This window comes from Aphelocoma coerulescens, chromosome 2 (genome assembly GCF_041296385.1).
Source record: "Aphelocoma coerulescens isolate FSJ_1873_10779 chromosome 2, UR_Acoe_1.0, whole genome shotgun sequence".
Classification (NCBI taxonomy): domain Eukaryota; kingdom Metazoa; phylum Chordata; class Aves; order Passeriformes; family Corvidae; genus Aphelocoma; species Aphelocoma coerulescens.
In genome coordinates this window covers 148,042,070-148,057,576 of record NC_091015.1, presented here as the reverse complement: position 1 = coordinate 148,057,576, position 15,507 = coordinate 148,042,070, and the positions used below count along the sequence as shown (strand labels likewise).

At 37.4% G+C, this 15,507-nt stretch overlaps 1 protein-coding gene across 41 annotated transcripts in view; it reads right to left on the bottom strand.

Moving 5' to 3' along the window:
- Window positions 1-15,507, bottom strand: part of RIMS2 (regulating synaptic membrane exocytosis 2) — a 455,072-nt gene that overhangs the window by 69,392 nt on the left and 370,173 nt on the right. For 19 of the 41 annotated variants that reach the window (XM_069005296.1, XM_069005303.1, XM_069005289.1 and 16 more), the window contains one exon: window positions 2,338-2,510. The exons of 21 other annotated variants lie outside the window; for them this stretch is intronic. In XM_069005296.1, coding sequence (XP_068861397.1) covers window positions 2,338-2,510 — 173 coding nt within the window. Of the gene's footprint in view, window positions 1-1,113; window positions 1,351-2,337; window positions 2,511-15,507 lie in introns of all 41 variants that reach the window. One more of the 41 variants, XM_069005288.1, reaches the window with a different exon arrangement.

The following is a 15,507-nucleotide window of genomic DNA, read 5'->3' as shown; positions in this document are numbered from 1 at the left end:
TGAGTGAAGGAATGATGGCACAATATATAAAGGCAGTAGTATGGCTAAAATAGTCCGCACCACCCAAGACTATGCAGCTGGCATTTTGATTCTCTCTTTGTATTCCCTTGAGTATGTTGTTTGTGTGAGGATATACAGGCTTGTACATGTGTAAGTTTGTAGCAAGGAAAGAAAATGGATTTCCATAGATTTTTGTGCGCTTACTCTAATGTATATGAGCACAATTTTACAGGCAGAAGTTATTTAGAGGTAGTGCAGAATTGGCAGGCTAAAAGAAAATGTATTTTTCTGAGATTTTCTGCCATTCTTGTGTGACTTGAGAATGGCAAGAATATTCATCAAATCTGAAATTCATTTTTTTAATGAAGAAAGAAGGAATATTCTATTTCTTTCAATGCAACATAAATGGGTTTTGCAATACAAAATGTCAGACCTTTACATTCTTGTAAGGATTTGTGGCAAAATGCATAATTCTAGAATATTATCTGATAAACCAGAGTCAGTTGTGCTGCAATGTTTCTGGATACAACACAGCAGCTGAAGTGCATGACTCCTCCACAATACAGCAATCCTTGACAGATATTAACATGGAACAAAAAAAGAAAAAGGAAGACTCTGCTTATCCACACTGATTGTCAATCAGTATGCACCACAAAGAGGACTGAAAAAAAAATCCAAATTTTCTTCTTTGGTATGGCCGTAAACAAAAGTAAAGATAATTTTGATATTGCTGAGTTTTCACTCAAGACATTTTTCCATGAAATACTAATTCAAGTAGGGAATATAACAAAAAAGCTTGCAATTTCTACTGTTTATTATAGTCAAACCCAAACTTCAGTCTAAACCAATTTAAAAAAATAATATGCTGCAGCTGTATGCATATTAATGAGCCAAGTTGGTGTGCTGCCTCATTTGGTATGCAGAACAAGTTCATTGAAGCTGAGAATGAAACTTGATTAAATATGAAAGCATGATGACTGAGAGCAAAAACAAATAAAAAAAGAGCTGCAGGGAGCATAGGCAATAAGCAAGCAAAGGGAATAAAAAGGGAAGACAGGTAGAGTACTGGTACAGGAGAAAGAACAGATCTATATAAACAGAAGTTTATTTTACCTGTCATCCTCTTTCCCTTCCTCAGCTTGGTCTTCTTGAACTTTTTCATCATGCCCTGATTCTTTGATCTCCTCCTTATCACAGTTCTCTGTCGCCTCTTGCCCTTCCCCTTTTTCATTAATTTCTTGCTCTTTTGCTTTTTCCTCCTCCTGTTTTTCTTCCTCCTCAGGAAATACTTCATCTTGTTCATCCCCTTCCAGCCCTCCCTCTTTTTTCCCCTCTATATCCCTTGTCCTTCTGAAATCAACAGAAATTGAAAAAGGCATGCAAAAAGAAAAAAGAAAAGAATAAATTAAAGTGAAGGTCATGGAGAACAGCATGCATGAAGAAAGGAAATGCAAAAGAAATTAAATAAAAACTAAAGGATAAAAGCAGACATAAGGTAAGTCATGCTGGCAAGGAGTCCAGCCTACACTAGAGAGCCTTGGAACATATTATGAGGACAGTCTGTAAGTCCCTCTTCAAATAAAACTTGCATGGCAATACCTCACATTTAGAACTGTATGACAGAAACAATGTGGTCCTAACAATGCTCATATAAGCAGATACTTAAACAATTTTTGCAAATGCTGTCTTTCAAGAGGACAATTTTCTGAGAATTAATATAGGTGATGGAGGCAGGTTACACCTTCCAGAAAAATTATCTTTCATTTGTGCACCAAATGAAAGCCAAAGCTCCTCTGAGAGCACACAGAGTGTAGGCAAAAAAAATGCTGTGTTTTGGTCACAGATACACAATGTACATCTTATTGAAGAGCAGTTCAGTGATTGTATACCTACAGTTAAATTGGACTAGTGTATTAAATAAATTGAATTGGTCTGTGTAAGTATTAAATAATACATCTATAAAAGTTCAGCATTCTATTTAAAAGGAAAATAATATGCCTCTGCTGGCACAAATTTTCAAGTTAAACTGTCTTTTCAACCATATTAAAAGTATATTCTACAAAATGGTTTTCAGAAAGTGTGTCTAATGCTTGCTGACAGCATATGTTTGTTATTTTAGTGTATGTTAGATAATCCTAGACAACAAAACTCAACTAAAAACAAATACCATGAAGACTTGAAAAAACATGAGATGAAAAAGACGTTTAAGCCAGTATTTTGCAAAATCCCTGCAAATGTCATTCTAGGCAAAATGCTAATGTCAAATACAAGTATCAATAAGTGTTCCATTACAAAAAGGAGACAGCTATAGCTGACACTCTAGCTCATCATGCTCACCTTATTTTCATGTTTCCCCTTGGACGCTCTGACTGGACGGACATGTAGCTTGTGCTGCTGAAACGGGAAGCGCTGCTCGTCCGTGACACGGCCGAGACATCGCTGACATCGCTGTCCGAAGACTTATTGGAAACATTGTCTGAGCCTCGATGAGGATCCCGCCCTGACCGATACTGCAAGAGGAAAGGGACAAAGACACGGTGTTGTCGTGACATGCTACCACGAATCAGCCACGGACCTGGTCCCTGGTGCTATCTAAACTGCCTTTGTCACCACACTGCCTGAACTTCTATAATAAAGTTTTTCACTGATACAGAATAGAAGTTATGTCTAATTTCTACTAATTTTACTCTGCTTTGCTATCTCAGTCAAGTTAGCTCCTCAGTTTCAACTTGTACAAAATTTCTGGTATGTAAAAAAGTTTCACAAAGCTTAGAAAAGACATCTAAACCCTCACAGAATATTCTTACCACAACTGTTTCACCAGTGCAGAAAGGAAAGCAGAGAGATTAGTGACTTGCCTGTGATTACTGAGTTCATGAAAGATTAAACAGGAGACAGAATGTGCTGCATGCTATCTGTAAAGTACATGTCTCTTTTGGGGCCTAGCCTGTTTACAAGAACTTCTAACTGACAAATGTTTTTTTTTTTTCCCCCCCAAGTAAATAGATAGATAAGATTATCAAATCAAAAGACAACCCAGTGATGCAGCTGTGCAAACAAACCCGCATCTTGCTGAACTGCTGGGCTGTAAAGTCTGAAAGGATTGGACTGGACTAGAGGTAATTTGTAGGGAAAATGTACACGTGCCTTAGAAACTAAAAGACTACAAAAGTATTTGAGCTTGTAACAGTACATATCAAACATGGAACTGGCAGGTGACTGGTGATCAGCAGTAAGCCCATACAACATAGACAGTATCATTCAGCAGTATTCAGCTCAGATCTGAACAAAATATGATGGCTATTTGGTTTTGTTACACATTAAATTAATCTTAAATCTATGCACTCTGCATGGCACTATATACAAATATAATAAATAGCAGAAAGGTATTTTTCCTTCTCTTCATATACAGGCATTTATGTGTATACAGAAATCTGATGGGCTGCTACTGGTAATCTTTTCAGGAATATAGTACTGCAAGATGAATTGTTAATGATCACCAGGTGATTGTCTGAAAATAATACAGTACAGAAAGATACAAAGAGCAGCACAGACAGGACTGAAAGAAAACAGTGGGAAAAATAATCTACCTAACACATCAGTGCTTTGTTGAACTCTTGGGGGTAGGAACATTGTACTCAGCCACATGGAAAAAATAATTCGTGTGAAATGGCAGACCTGTGTAGTACTGAAGAAGAGAAAGGTGTCCAGGTTTAGCAATTAAATTTGTCTCTTTTTTATTTTAGAAGAACTGTCTTTCATGAACTACACAGATCGTTTGTTTCTATTCGCTTTCAAGAATGTTACACTGGGAAATGTTCTGAAAGACTGTGCAGTATCTAAATTGGATTTCAGAATAAAATTTCAGTGCTCTTCCTCAGAAACTGCTTTTACACTTAGAAATAGTAAGCTATTTTGCTCATTTTAAGACAGGGAAATTAAATAAAGACAAGAAAAAATGCTCATGAAAGTTAGACTGTACATCTGCTGCAGAGAATGACCAAGCACAGCCATAACTACACACTTACAAAAACGGTTGCACAATGTACAGCAATCTTTATCATTCTTCCTGAGCTGTACTAATTTACCATACTTGTGTTCATCAACAACCACTCAAGTCCCTCCCAGCCTTTAAAGTGAAAGTGAACTTAGCCACTCATAAACTCAGAGAGTATCTCCATGATTATAATGTTCACAAGTTTTAGTATTTACTGACTGGTTTTATTGATGCCACTGATGTTTTTTTTTTTCTTTGATGAAGAAGACAGTACATATTATTACTTATAAATTCATTTGGGAACGTAAAAGCAATTATTAAACTGTCCTGATCATCAGAGATAATGGAACATTATGCCAGAATAAAAGGAGTGTTCTTTTTCAGTAACTCCTTTCAAAAGAGCAACTACTTAGCCCTTTAGAGAAATAAAAAATAATTATCCTTAGAGAAATGTGTATATATTGAACCCTATTCCCCCCAACCTTCCCTAGGATAATTCCTCATTTAAGAAAAAGTTATGAATGTGGTTTCTGTTGATACAGCCTAAAGCTACCAAGACTGGACAGTACAGACTGGTGTACTGGGCTACCATCACAAGCTATGGAAAATGCAACGCAGAGCTATGCTCAGGCCTTCAGCACCATCTGAGCCCCCAGGCAGATGTCACTGCTGTGCCAAACCCTGTGCTGCCATGGCTACACTGCCACTGGCTCCCACCAAGCTAAGGGAAAGTCAAGACTTGGATGCCTGTGTGAACAGGGGTCCTGCTGCCAGCGGCGGTGCCCCCAGGCCGGGAACACCGCTGGCGTGGCAGAGCTGACGTGGATCTGCTCTGGGGCAGAAAGATGGACCCTAGTGTCACATGGAAATCATTGATTGAATTGTTAACCATATTGCAATCAGGGCATAGATAATTAGGTGTGGTGACTCATAGAATAACAGCCCTCAGCCTGCAGATCCTACACTGAGCTTGCCCAGCAGTCCGTGGAAATGAGCCCTTCTGAATTAAACATGAAGTGGCAAACAGTATCAGCACTGCACAAAGTTATTCTGAAGAGTCACTCTGCAGCACACAAAATTTCAAAAACACGTGGTTTTGATTTTTTCTGTTCCGTTTCCACACCTAGAGAATGTCAGTTCTTAAACTAGTGCATAGCAATGTGCCGTATATAACAAATCAGACATTTCCACAAATAAAAAAAACCTTATTGTGTTGGTTTGGGGGTTTTTTTTAGCCAATGCAATAGTAATAATCTAGTGGTATATAGTGAAGACTGAGAATTGTTTTGGCAAGAAAAGCAACTTAAAAGTAAATAATTTTAGGAATATAATGTGAAAAAAGATCATCAAATCATTACCTTGTATCTTTTTTTCTCAGTTGTACATGAAGATATTTCCCATCAAATGCTTTCGAATGTCACTGAAATATTATTTGACTGTTACAGCTTCAGGATGTTTTAAGATTAAAACTGGGTAAGTTAATTGATCCTTTCATTAAATCTGAATGTCTTAATATACAAAAATTTTTAAAGGTTTTATTAATACCTTGTCTGAGCTACCATCTCAGCATCTGCTAGATGTCTAGCAAGGTAACATCTAGTAAATGAAATTAAATTGTCTTTCTTGCTGGATGAAGTTCAGATACCTCATATTCACTCATTAACTGCTCCTAATCAGTCTTTATTCTGCTGCTGAGGTCTATTTTGAACCTTATATCTGACCTGATTTTGTTTAGGAAATGGCTTACAGTAGTGTATTTACTGCATGTCAGTGTTTCCATAGCTCCAGCACAAAAGACCAAAGGAACCATACTGCTTGTCTGACAGAAGCCATGCTGGCACTTTAGTTTTACATTTATTTCTTAAATTGCAGTTCTATATAAGGCAGCTTTTGAAGTGCTCCTTTGCTGACTGCCTCAAGAGAAAAATGGCACTTCCATTGTGCAAATATTGATTTGTTAAAAAGTATTTGGTTCTTTCATGTCATATACTCCAACCATAAAATGCAACCATTTTTTCAGTTTTGTGCTATCACTTTTTTAGTTTTTTTGTGGTTAAAGTTGCCCCAAGGCATCGCATCTTCATATACTTCACATACTTCCTTGCTTTCTTCCTCCAAATTTCACTTTCTTATTTTCTAAAGGTCATCCACTTTCAATTCTAGATCAACTATTGGACTGAAAAAGTAATTTTCAATCAAGTGCAATCCCCCTATTATTTCTGAAAAACAGATACCATTTCCCATCCCTCTCCAGTGCTGTCCCTATGTAGTGTGCTGTAGGATTTGCACCATCTGAATGCACATTGCCAAGGAACTGCAGCCCACTGTGGCTGGATCAGTATGGCCACTGATTTGGATCATTGGCTTCAGCAACTACCCTGTGTGTTCCACTATCCCTCAGCAGAACACATGGGTACAGGGACAGTAATGAGCCTCTTACCTCCCCTGGGTTGGACAATCAGGTGGTCCAGGGTATGGTGAAATGCACCTGCCCACTATGAAGGTTAATTTAAAAGTTTATTTCAGATTCTTTTTTTTTCTTTTTTAAATACCAGCCACAACAGTAGGAAAATTATCTCCTGGCTTTCCCCACGCTTGAAATACAGGCCTCTTTTGTTGGAATACGGTTAAATTTTCATTTCCACCCCAATAAAGACTCATATAATAAAGGCAACATTCTGGACACTATGACCCATTAAGCAGCCAACCCAAGCTCTTCAAGCTGTTTCAAAAATAGGAAGTCTGCTGAAAGCAGAGGGATTGATTAAAAGTTGCTTTTGTAATTTTAATAGTAAGATGGTTTTGTCCTAATTTGCAGTGTTGAAGAATGAGAAAAACTTCATTATTACAGATGCTATCAAATAAGTATTCCAAAGCTTCTAAAAGCATTTTTACCTGTGTTAGGAGAATAATCAGCTGGAGAGCCTAACAAAAGGACAGTCAGGTGACAGCATAGTGCCTATGCCTTTTAACTTCAAGAGATTACCGTCCTTTAGTGATGAATTCATGACTACTAAAGCTGAAAAACAAATATCTGCTGTGCTTCCTAATACAACAACCTCTGCAAACGTTCTGACCTCTTTGTGAACTACCAGCAAATGGCTGACAGGCCACATGGAGCTGGAACTCATCTGACACTAATGCTCTTATTTCCACAACGAAACTGGTTTGGAACTTCTAGTTCAAAGGGAGTTTTAAAGCATTTCATGTTGCTTTCCTCTATTGTTACCAGTCTTCCATCTCGGACTATACAGTCATGCAGTTGTCCAGGCAATTGACATTGTCAGTGATTTCTAACTGTCTTTCTACTTTATTATCTTTTCTTTTTTTATAGTCTACTCATCAGGTTTTATTTGCTAGCATTCACATAGGGACATACAAATCTGGTCAATGTTTTTAGTGATCAAAATGTTGGGAAGATGTTTCAGACAATTTTCCATTGTGCTACTAGCAGAAGATTAAAGAACCATTCTGGACTATTTCAATAGTTCTTTGACTCACTAACAAAAGCTCTCAGGCAGCCAGAGCACAGCAATTTGAAATGTTCTATAGCTTCCAGTGTGAATTCACAATTCTAAAGGCATTGTAAATTTTAGTTACCACATATCCTTTGAATGAATGTTACTGGATTGTTTGATTCTTTCTAAAACTTTTGTTAATGGCTGCCTAATGAAGGCTGCCATTAAAAATAGAGCCAAATACTTACTAATAATTACAACAATAACATTAGATTTATATAAAGCAAAAAATTCAGACATTTTTACAAAATAACACATACAAATGAGTACAAAAATACATGTTTATCTGTAGCTTGCATACACACAAACTCAAAATGAAGGCTATGATTAATCTGCCCTTTCATGTAATTTATACTTAGCCAGCTCAATAATCTGTTTATGTTTGTCATTCCTGTCAAGATCCATCAAGGCAATTGAGATACAGGTCTGCCTTTGCCAGTTCTGCTTTAGCTATCACATGGCACACAGCTGTCCCTCAGGAGATTAATTCTTGCCCTGCTCTTGTATTAGGTATATAATGAGATCCACAGTTGCCTTGGGCTTCTCAATATGGAGCTTCAGCCAGTCTACCTTAGACTCATTCTTGGCTGCTGATCGTGTCTTCTGCTTTGCAGTCCTGGATCCTATCCTATCTTCCTCCTTTTTATTTCTAATTCTTGGATCCTGCTTTTTTAACCCTATATTTTGCTTCTGATGAGTCACATGGGCATTGTTCCAACTGTTCTCCCTTCAGCCAGTTCTTGCTTTGTATTCAGCACCTTTGATCTCCTGAGCCTGGCCCTGTGCACCTCTACTGACATTCTTGCCTTGCACTAACATAAAGGAGAGAGCTAGACATGGTGTTGTTACTTCTGAGCAGCACAGTGACTGGACCAGTAAATCTAGCTGGATGTACAGTGGTTCTCTGTACATTCATCCCTCACTCTCACTCCTTATCCAATAATTTTTTTCCTCAGTATTCAAAACATTCCAATCCACTTCTACCTTGAATAAAAAGAACTGACTGTAACTTGATTCGCAAAACCCACCTTCTAAACCACCCAATTTTCCAATAAATTTAGACCACAAATTAAAACATCAGTAAAAAGGAACATTCATATTTCTATTGAACATGTGAAAAAAACTTACTTCAAAAGCTCTCACATCCCTTCCCTCTGTGATGTGGCCATCTATTTATCAGTTTCATTAACCAATACTCACATATGCAGGCTTACAAAGGAGTTCCTAAAACCTGATTTCACTATGGGACTAAGCCATGTTGCAAATAGCATCCTACTGTTAAATTAGGGAAGGAAAACAACAATGAAGAAGATCAAGTGAGTCAGCAGTGGGCCTTGGCAGGAAAGAAGGGCAGCTTTGGTTATATTGACTTGAACAAAAGTAGAACAAGATAAGGGATTATTCCCCCGTAAGCAGTTTTGAGACCCAAAGCGAAACACTGACCTCAATAAACTAAATTAAGTTTATTGGAAGGCCACCAAGATGACTGGGAGAGCTGGGATTGTTCTGCCTGGAGAAGTGATGGCTATGGGAGTACTCAACAGCAGTTTATGAGATCATACAGGGGAGAACACAATTCACAGTAGCTCTGACTGGTATAAGTAGGCACATTTTTACCATAGGTACAGTGAAGTAATGGATCGAGTTGCCCAGAGAAGTTGTGCAGTTTTCATCCTTGAATGTTTTCAAGACCTGACCACATAAAGCCCTAAGGAACCCATATTAATCTCATGCTGACCTGGCTTTGGACTCCTGCTAGGGGTTTGACCAGACAGCTCTTGAGGTCCTCTCCAACCCAAATTACTCTGTCATCCTATGGGTCAGGGTGATCCAGGAGTTGAAGTTAAAACTCCAAGGGCAGAAGTAATACAGAAGTCACCAATGTATCAGTGCCTAAGGACAACTGGAAATCCAGAGGGAAGTAGTCCAGAGGCAAGGCAAATCAAAAGGCAAAAAAATCATTGGCTTCATATATGTTGGCATATGGTGTAATTTTTTTAAGAACTCCCAAAGTGCACAATATTATATAAATACAGGAGAGCACTAGAAAATATTCTGGCATTACTTCAAGAGAACTTACAGACCCTGTAAATATTTGGTAAAGTAGGAAGCAGTAAGGCAGTTCTTAAGTATTTGTGTCTTTAAGTGAGCTTGAAAACTAGCTTGACAACAAGTTTGTCTTCCTACAAAAAATATGTTCCTGCAGTAATTTTCAAACACTAAGTAGCTTTTTGCTCTGATGGGTTTTTTAATACACTACGACTTTTGGAATATCGAGGCAACCTCTAATTTCAACTGCACTAATATCTATTCTGAAATCAAGCTGTTATTGATGCAGAATTAACTCACAAACTTTCCATCTAGTCTAGGGAACTAAATGTTATTATTTAATCTTACTTTACGTCAGGACCAAATTTTAAAAATTTTGAAAGGAGAGAGCACTGCAAACTTTCTTCTGAAATATATAAAGTTACCACACTATTCCAGACTGTTCAAAATCACAAATACATTGTTTAAAATCCCATCTCTCATACAAAAAACACAGTGGATGAAAAAATGTTGTTTAAGATAAAGTAAAATACAAATAAATCAAGAGAAGAATCATTATAAGCATCACCACAAAAAATTCTTAAGAGGCAATCCAAGATGTGTTAGACATTGGAGTGAAACTCCAGGGTTTATGTTGGCCAAGCAGGTGTCTCCTAATATCTCATCAAAAGCCATCTTAAAATCATTACACAGAGAGAGAGCTTCTACATCAAGTCATAATATAATTGAAACAGGACTCTGGGACACCACAGCTACACCACAGAGTCCTTTGGTGGTATGCCTTATCCACTAGATAACCAGACATCATCTTTAAAAGTGAAGGTAACTACTCTATTATTTAGCAAGGTAATTGAGATGTTTAAGAGGAGTTTTCACAGCTGGAATAAGAAAGTTGATTCTGACAGATTAATTGAGGCAAAAGAGAGACCCAGGTACAGCACATGGCTAGGGTGAAACAGCTATAATTGACTATACAAACTGGAAGGAATAGAAAATCCCCTGTGTCCTGTGGATGGACTTCATCTTGTTACAAGAGCCAATGCCTTGTAACAAGCTATAAGCAAACCACAGAATGCATTCCTGTAAACAGGATATTCCCAATGGTTTTTGAAAGAAAGCCAACATCTTGAAGAAATATGAATCTACATAATATGAAAGTGAATAAATAAGAGCTTCAAAAGAAGAACCCCATAATGATAATTAAGGGTAGAAGGATATCCAACAATTAGCCCCCTTTTCCAAAGTGACAGTAATTCAGGAAAGCAGAAAAAATGGAAAACAAAACAAAACTCTTCCAAAGATTTCTTTGAAACATTTACTATCCAAATTTCCTTTCATACTGCTGATCTCCACCATAATTTTAACTACTATTTAAAATAGGGCAAAGTCAGTCACCAAGTTTCACTTTAGAGAAACGGGTTCACAGTCTGGCTGTGTGATGGTGGGTAATAAACTCTAATGTACATCTTCTCAAACTCCCCGGGATCTTTTTGACTGCCACACATTAACTTCTATTCTGTCTTACACAGAAGGAAGAAAATTGATTTAAAATAGACACCAGCAATCCTTTAGCAATCCACAGCACCCTGTCAAGACTCCTTAAGATGCATCATCATGGACACTGTTCACTGTAAAAAGTCTGGGCTGTTCGAGTCAGGGCTGTTGCAAAACACAGGTATCCAGGACTTCACAATTTACTGTGCAATTGCATTTAACAGTATCTCCAGTACTTTATTTCCTGGTGAATTTCAGCATGTTTGTAGGACAGTCTGGTGAACCTACACTTGCTCAATGGGTCCAGTTTGAGTGAGAATTCTGTTTTTTCTGCTCCTTATTGGTCTTTTAATGCTAGTACATCCTACTCACATTGGATAAACTGAATCAAAGCATGCTTCCTGTATTTGTTTCCATTCCTCAAGTGGTTCACATGCCATTTCTGCCATCACTGCACTCAAAATCTCTTGTACTTCGTACAGTCCTGGCATCCAGTCAACAGCTCATTTTTTAAAGAGAGTAACAAAGCAGAATTTCTGTTTTTAAAAAAACTTTTCTTTATGATTGTTCGACCTAATTTGAGCTTCTTTAAGATGTTACTTTGCAAATGTAAGCTAGGAAATCAAATAATATGCAGATTATTAATTTTTTTATACATTCACCTGGATTTTAAACTTCATTTCCATAATTTTTTTCAGTCCTTGGGTCTCATGAAAACAAATACAAATAAAATAAAAAGATGACAAGGCAACCATCTTTTCTTATCACAGAATTTCTGTTTCATTACACTTTATTTTAACCCAAAAGCCTGGTAAGAATTTCAGCATACCTGATGGCTTAAGAACAGAGACATGAACTTTCCCCTTAATCCTACCTTCACTATGTAACATTTCATATGCCTTTCACCAAATTTGTCCTGGGACACAGCACCTTCAAAGGAATTCATGCTGAAGAGAACAGCTGGATTGACACATGGCCAACTGGTGAGCGCTTATTCCTGTAAGCAGAAGTGCCTAAGGCCACAATTGTTCAAGAACAGGATATAAATATATCTTTATACATCTATGACTCCACTTTTTAAGTCCTTAAATCCATAGATATCAGAGGATAGCCTGCAAAATCAAGCATGATTTGAAGGGACATCACATAATCTTTTTTTCTTAATCTCTTGTTTTCACTGATTATTAGGATACATCTTGGAAAATCTCTGCACAATAAGAAAATACAAGCTTAGCTGATAACTCTCCTGAAAATTTTCTGCTGATTCATGTCAAGCTAAAGGAGAAACAAATCTGCAAGATATAGATACCACCATTTCCTTATCAATCCATAAACAAGGTAAACTGCTTAGAAAACAATTTCCCTAAAACATATTTCCTCAGCAGCTTTACTCTTGTTTTATTGCAACTAGTGAAAAAAAGGCTGCAGGGAGATCCTGAGCAAGCAAACTGCTCCTACAGATCAGAAAAACTGAACTGTCTTTTTCTCTCAGTCATTGTCCTTGAGGGAGTAAAGATTACTTATGTGTCCCATATCTCATTGTAAATACTGTGATCTACCTCTGCTTGCTTGTAAGGTTAATCTGAGTTCACTTTTACTGAAAACATGCAACATCTATTAATATTATTTACAATTTCATCTTTACCACATCTTTGTTGCAGAAAAGAAACAACTAAAAAATATCAATTGAAACTGCATGAGAAATTTAGTTCATTTCGCAAGACAGGTACCTAGATTGGAACTATTCTGAGATCAAAAACTTCTGTTAACATGTTTGAAGATCTTTAATGTCTATGAATTCTTAGAATAACTTCAGTTCTTGAAGTTATTTTCATTTTACAAATGTTTCCTTAGGATAGCATTAACATAGTATTTCCCAAATTTATGTGACTTGAAACTAGCTCAGATGAGGGAAAGGAAATATTTTAAAATGTCTCCTAGATATCATCCAATCTGCTTCTTTACAATTCTTGAAACTGAGAGTCAGCCTGTTAACCAGAAGTGAATTTAAAGTATTGTCTCTTAGTTACAGAACACTATGTCACAGTGTTTTGAATTTTTTAATAGAAAATCATATGCTAAGTTCAGATATTTTTACTTATCTATTTGTTTCAGATTAAACTGCAGAACCATGCAAATCGCCAGAATTGGTTTTTACATTATGGCATATGTCACTCAAGAGAGAGCAGAAACAGAATTATGCATCCTGGTTCTCTGAAGATGCTCTTTATGATGCAACTAATATAACATCCTTTAAAGATTTTACATGGTTTGAAGAAAAAAGACATATCAGAAAAATTTTACTGTGATACAACAAGCAGAACCTCAGCCAAAATTGTGTTATTCCCTGCTATTATTCACTGACTCCAGACTGTCAGTGAAATCTCTGGTAAAACAATGATTTCCATCGGCTGAAGGAGGATAACACTCCTCCTGATAAATTAATGAAGGAAATATTCTGTTGCCTAGCACTACACAATACTAGTTCTTGTATGCAAAGCCTTTACTTCCCAGAAACAACAGTCAGAAATACCACAGGTTAGTAAGGACACAGTGGTAATTTCATGTCTTAGTAACATTCTCACTACAAGTGTTGCTGAAGGCATTGAGACTTTACAAAAACCTCCCTGTGCTGAGACTCCAAGGTCCTGACCCTACTTTGATTAGCTCCATCGTGCAGAACCACCTCTTTCAGAATAATGGCTGTGCGCTAGATCTCCCTAAATCCTTCATATGAACTACTTGCAGTACAGATGCTTGAAGCCACAGCTGTATTCCTGAAAAATAACCGTAAGAGTTTAGGTAGTTAAGGTACTTAATAAAAAAAGAATCAAAAACCCACAGAGAAATCTGATGGATATACATGGCATTCTTTCCTGTGTGACAGCTGTGTGAGGCAAAAATTCCTCAAAACCTCAAACCTACTATTTGGAAAAAAAATTTATAAGCTGGTGAAATTTTCATTGATAATTTTGGGGTTGCTATCAAAGAAAATAAACCTATTTAATAAAGATGAGCACTCCCAGATGATAAGAAAACATCCACACCACTAAAACCACTTCACTGGTTCATCGTTACAGCCAGAGTTAAGAATGGTAACAGTAAACTCTGGGAAAATCCTCCCTCTAAGGTGTGCTCAGCTAAAGCACACGGAGTGGCTCTCCCAGGAGCACCTCCTGGAGCTGCTGTAGCACAGGAGAGCTGGGCAGGGCAGGAGGGGTGTGAGGTGAGGGGGGAACCAGTGTTCCTGCCTCCAAATCTGACAGTGCTCTGTGCCTTCTGAACCACCCCCTGTGAAGCAGACAAAGGTCCTGCTTCTTCAGCCTGGAGAAGAGAAGGCTCCAGGGAGACCTTAGAGAAGCCTTCAGTACTTAAAAGGGCCTACAAAAGAGCCAGAGAATGATTTTTCTACAAGAGCCTGTAGTGATAGAACAAGGAGTAATGGCTTTAAACTGAAAGAGTAGCTTTGGATATTAGGAAGAAATTCTTTACTGTGAGGGTGGTGAGACACTGGAACAAGCTGTCCAGAGAAATTGTGGATGCCCCATCCCTGGAAGTGCTCAAGACGTGGCTGGATGGGGCTTTGATCAGCCTGGTCTAGTGGAAGGTATCCCTGCCCATAGCAGGGGAATAGGAAGCAGATGATCTTTAAGGTCCCTTCCAACCCAGGCCATTCTATGATTCTGTGGTTCATTTTGGATCCTATGCATTTAAGCAGTCTCTGTGCAAGCCCTGCACTGAGATTTCAGGTCTGTCCTTTCTAAGTGTGTGCCACACTTTCCTTGATTTTTCAAGGTCACTAATCTAGCAAATTCATCTAGCAAACCTGTTTCCATCATGGAGCCACTGCTCTAGACTTGCTGTATTTGAAATGAGAATAATGGCTTTTTTGTACATATTTGCATGGCACAGAACTAAGTAGCACAAAGTAGTGTGATACATGTTATCACAGATTATCATTCTCATTTCTTAAGAGTTGTCTGATTTTTGCAGTAATTCAATTAACTTCATATATTCTCTATTTTTGAATGTCACGCCTTGGCACACAGATATTTAGTATGTATTTCCCAGTTAATTTTTTTTCTTGTTTTCTGCAGATTTCCTCACTTATTATCAGCATAACATCAGTTTCAGAACAACTTAAATAATTAATTCAAGCATAGTCACAGTATTTTGTACATTAATTGCCAGTTAGTTCAATAACATCTTGGAACTTTTCAGCTTAAATTCAGATTAAAACTTTAAACAGAAATAATTGAGTTTACTATGAAAAGACAGCCACTCTGAACAAAAAGACTAATAGTTTAGCAATTTGCTTGTCTATACAAAGCCTTCTGAAAGGAAAATATTTTCTATTATAAAAAGGATAAAAGGATTTAAGATAAATTGCAGTGATTGCTCTGGCTGGAAGTTGATCAAAACATCACCCTTGTGAGTTTAAAATTTGAT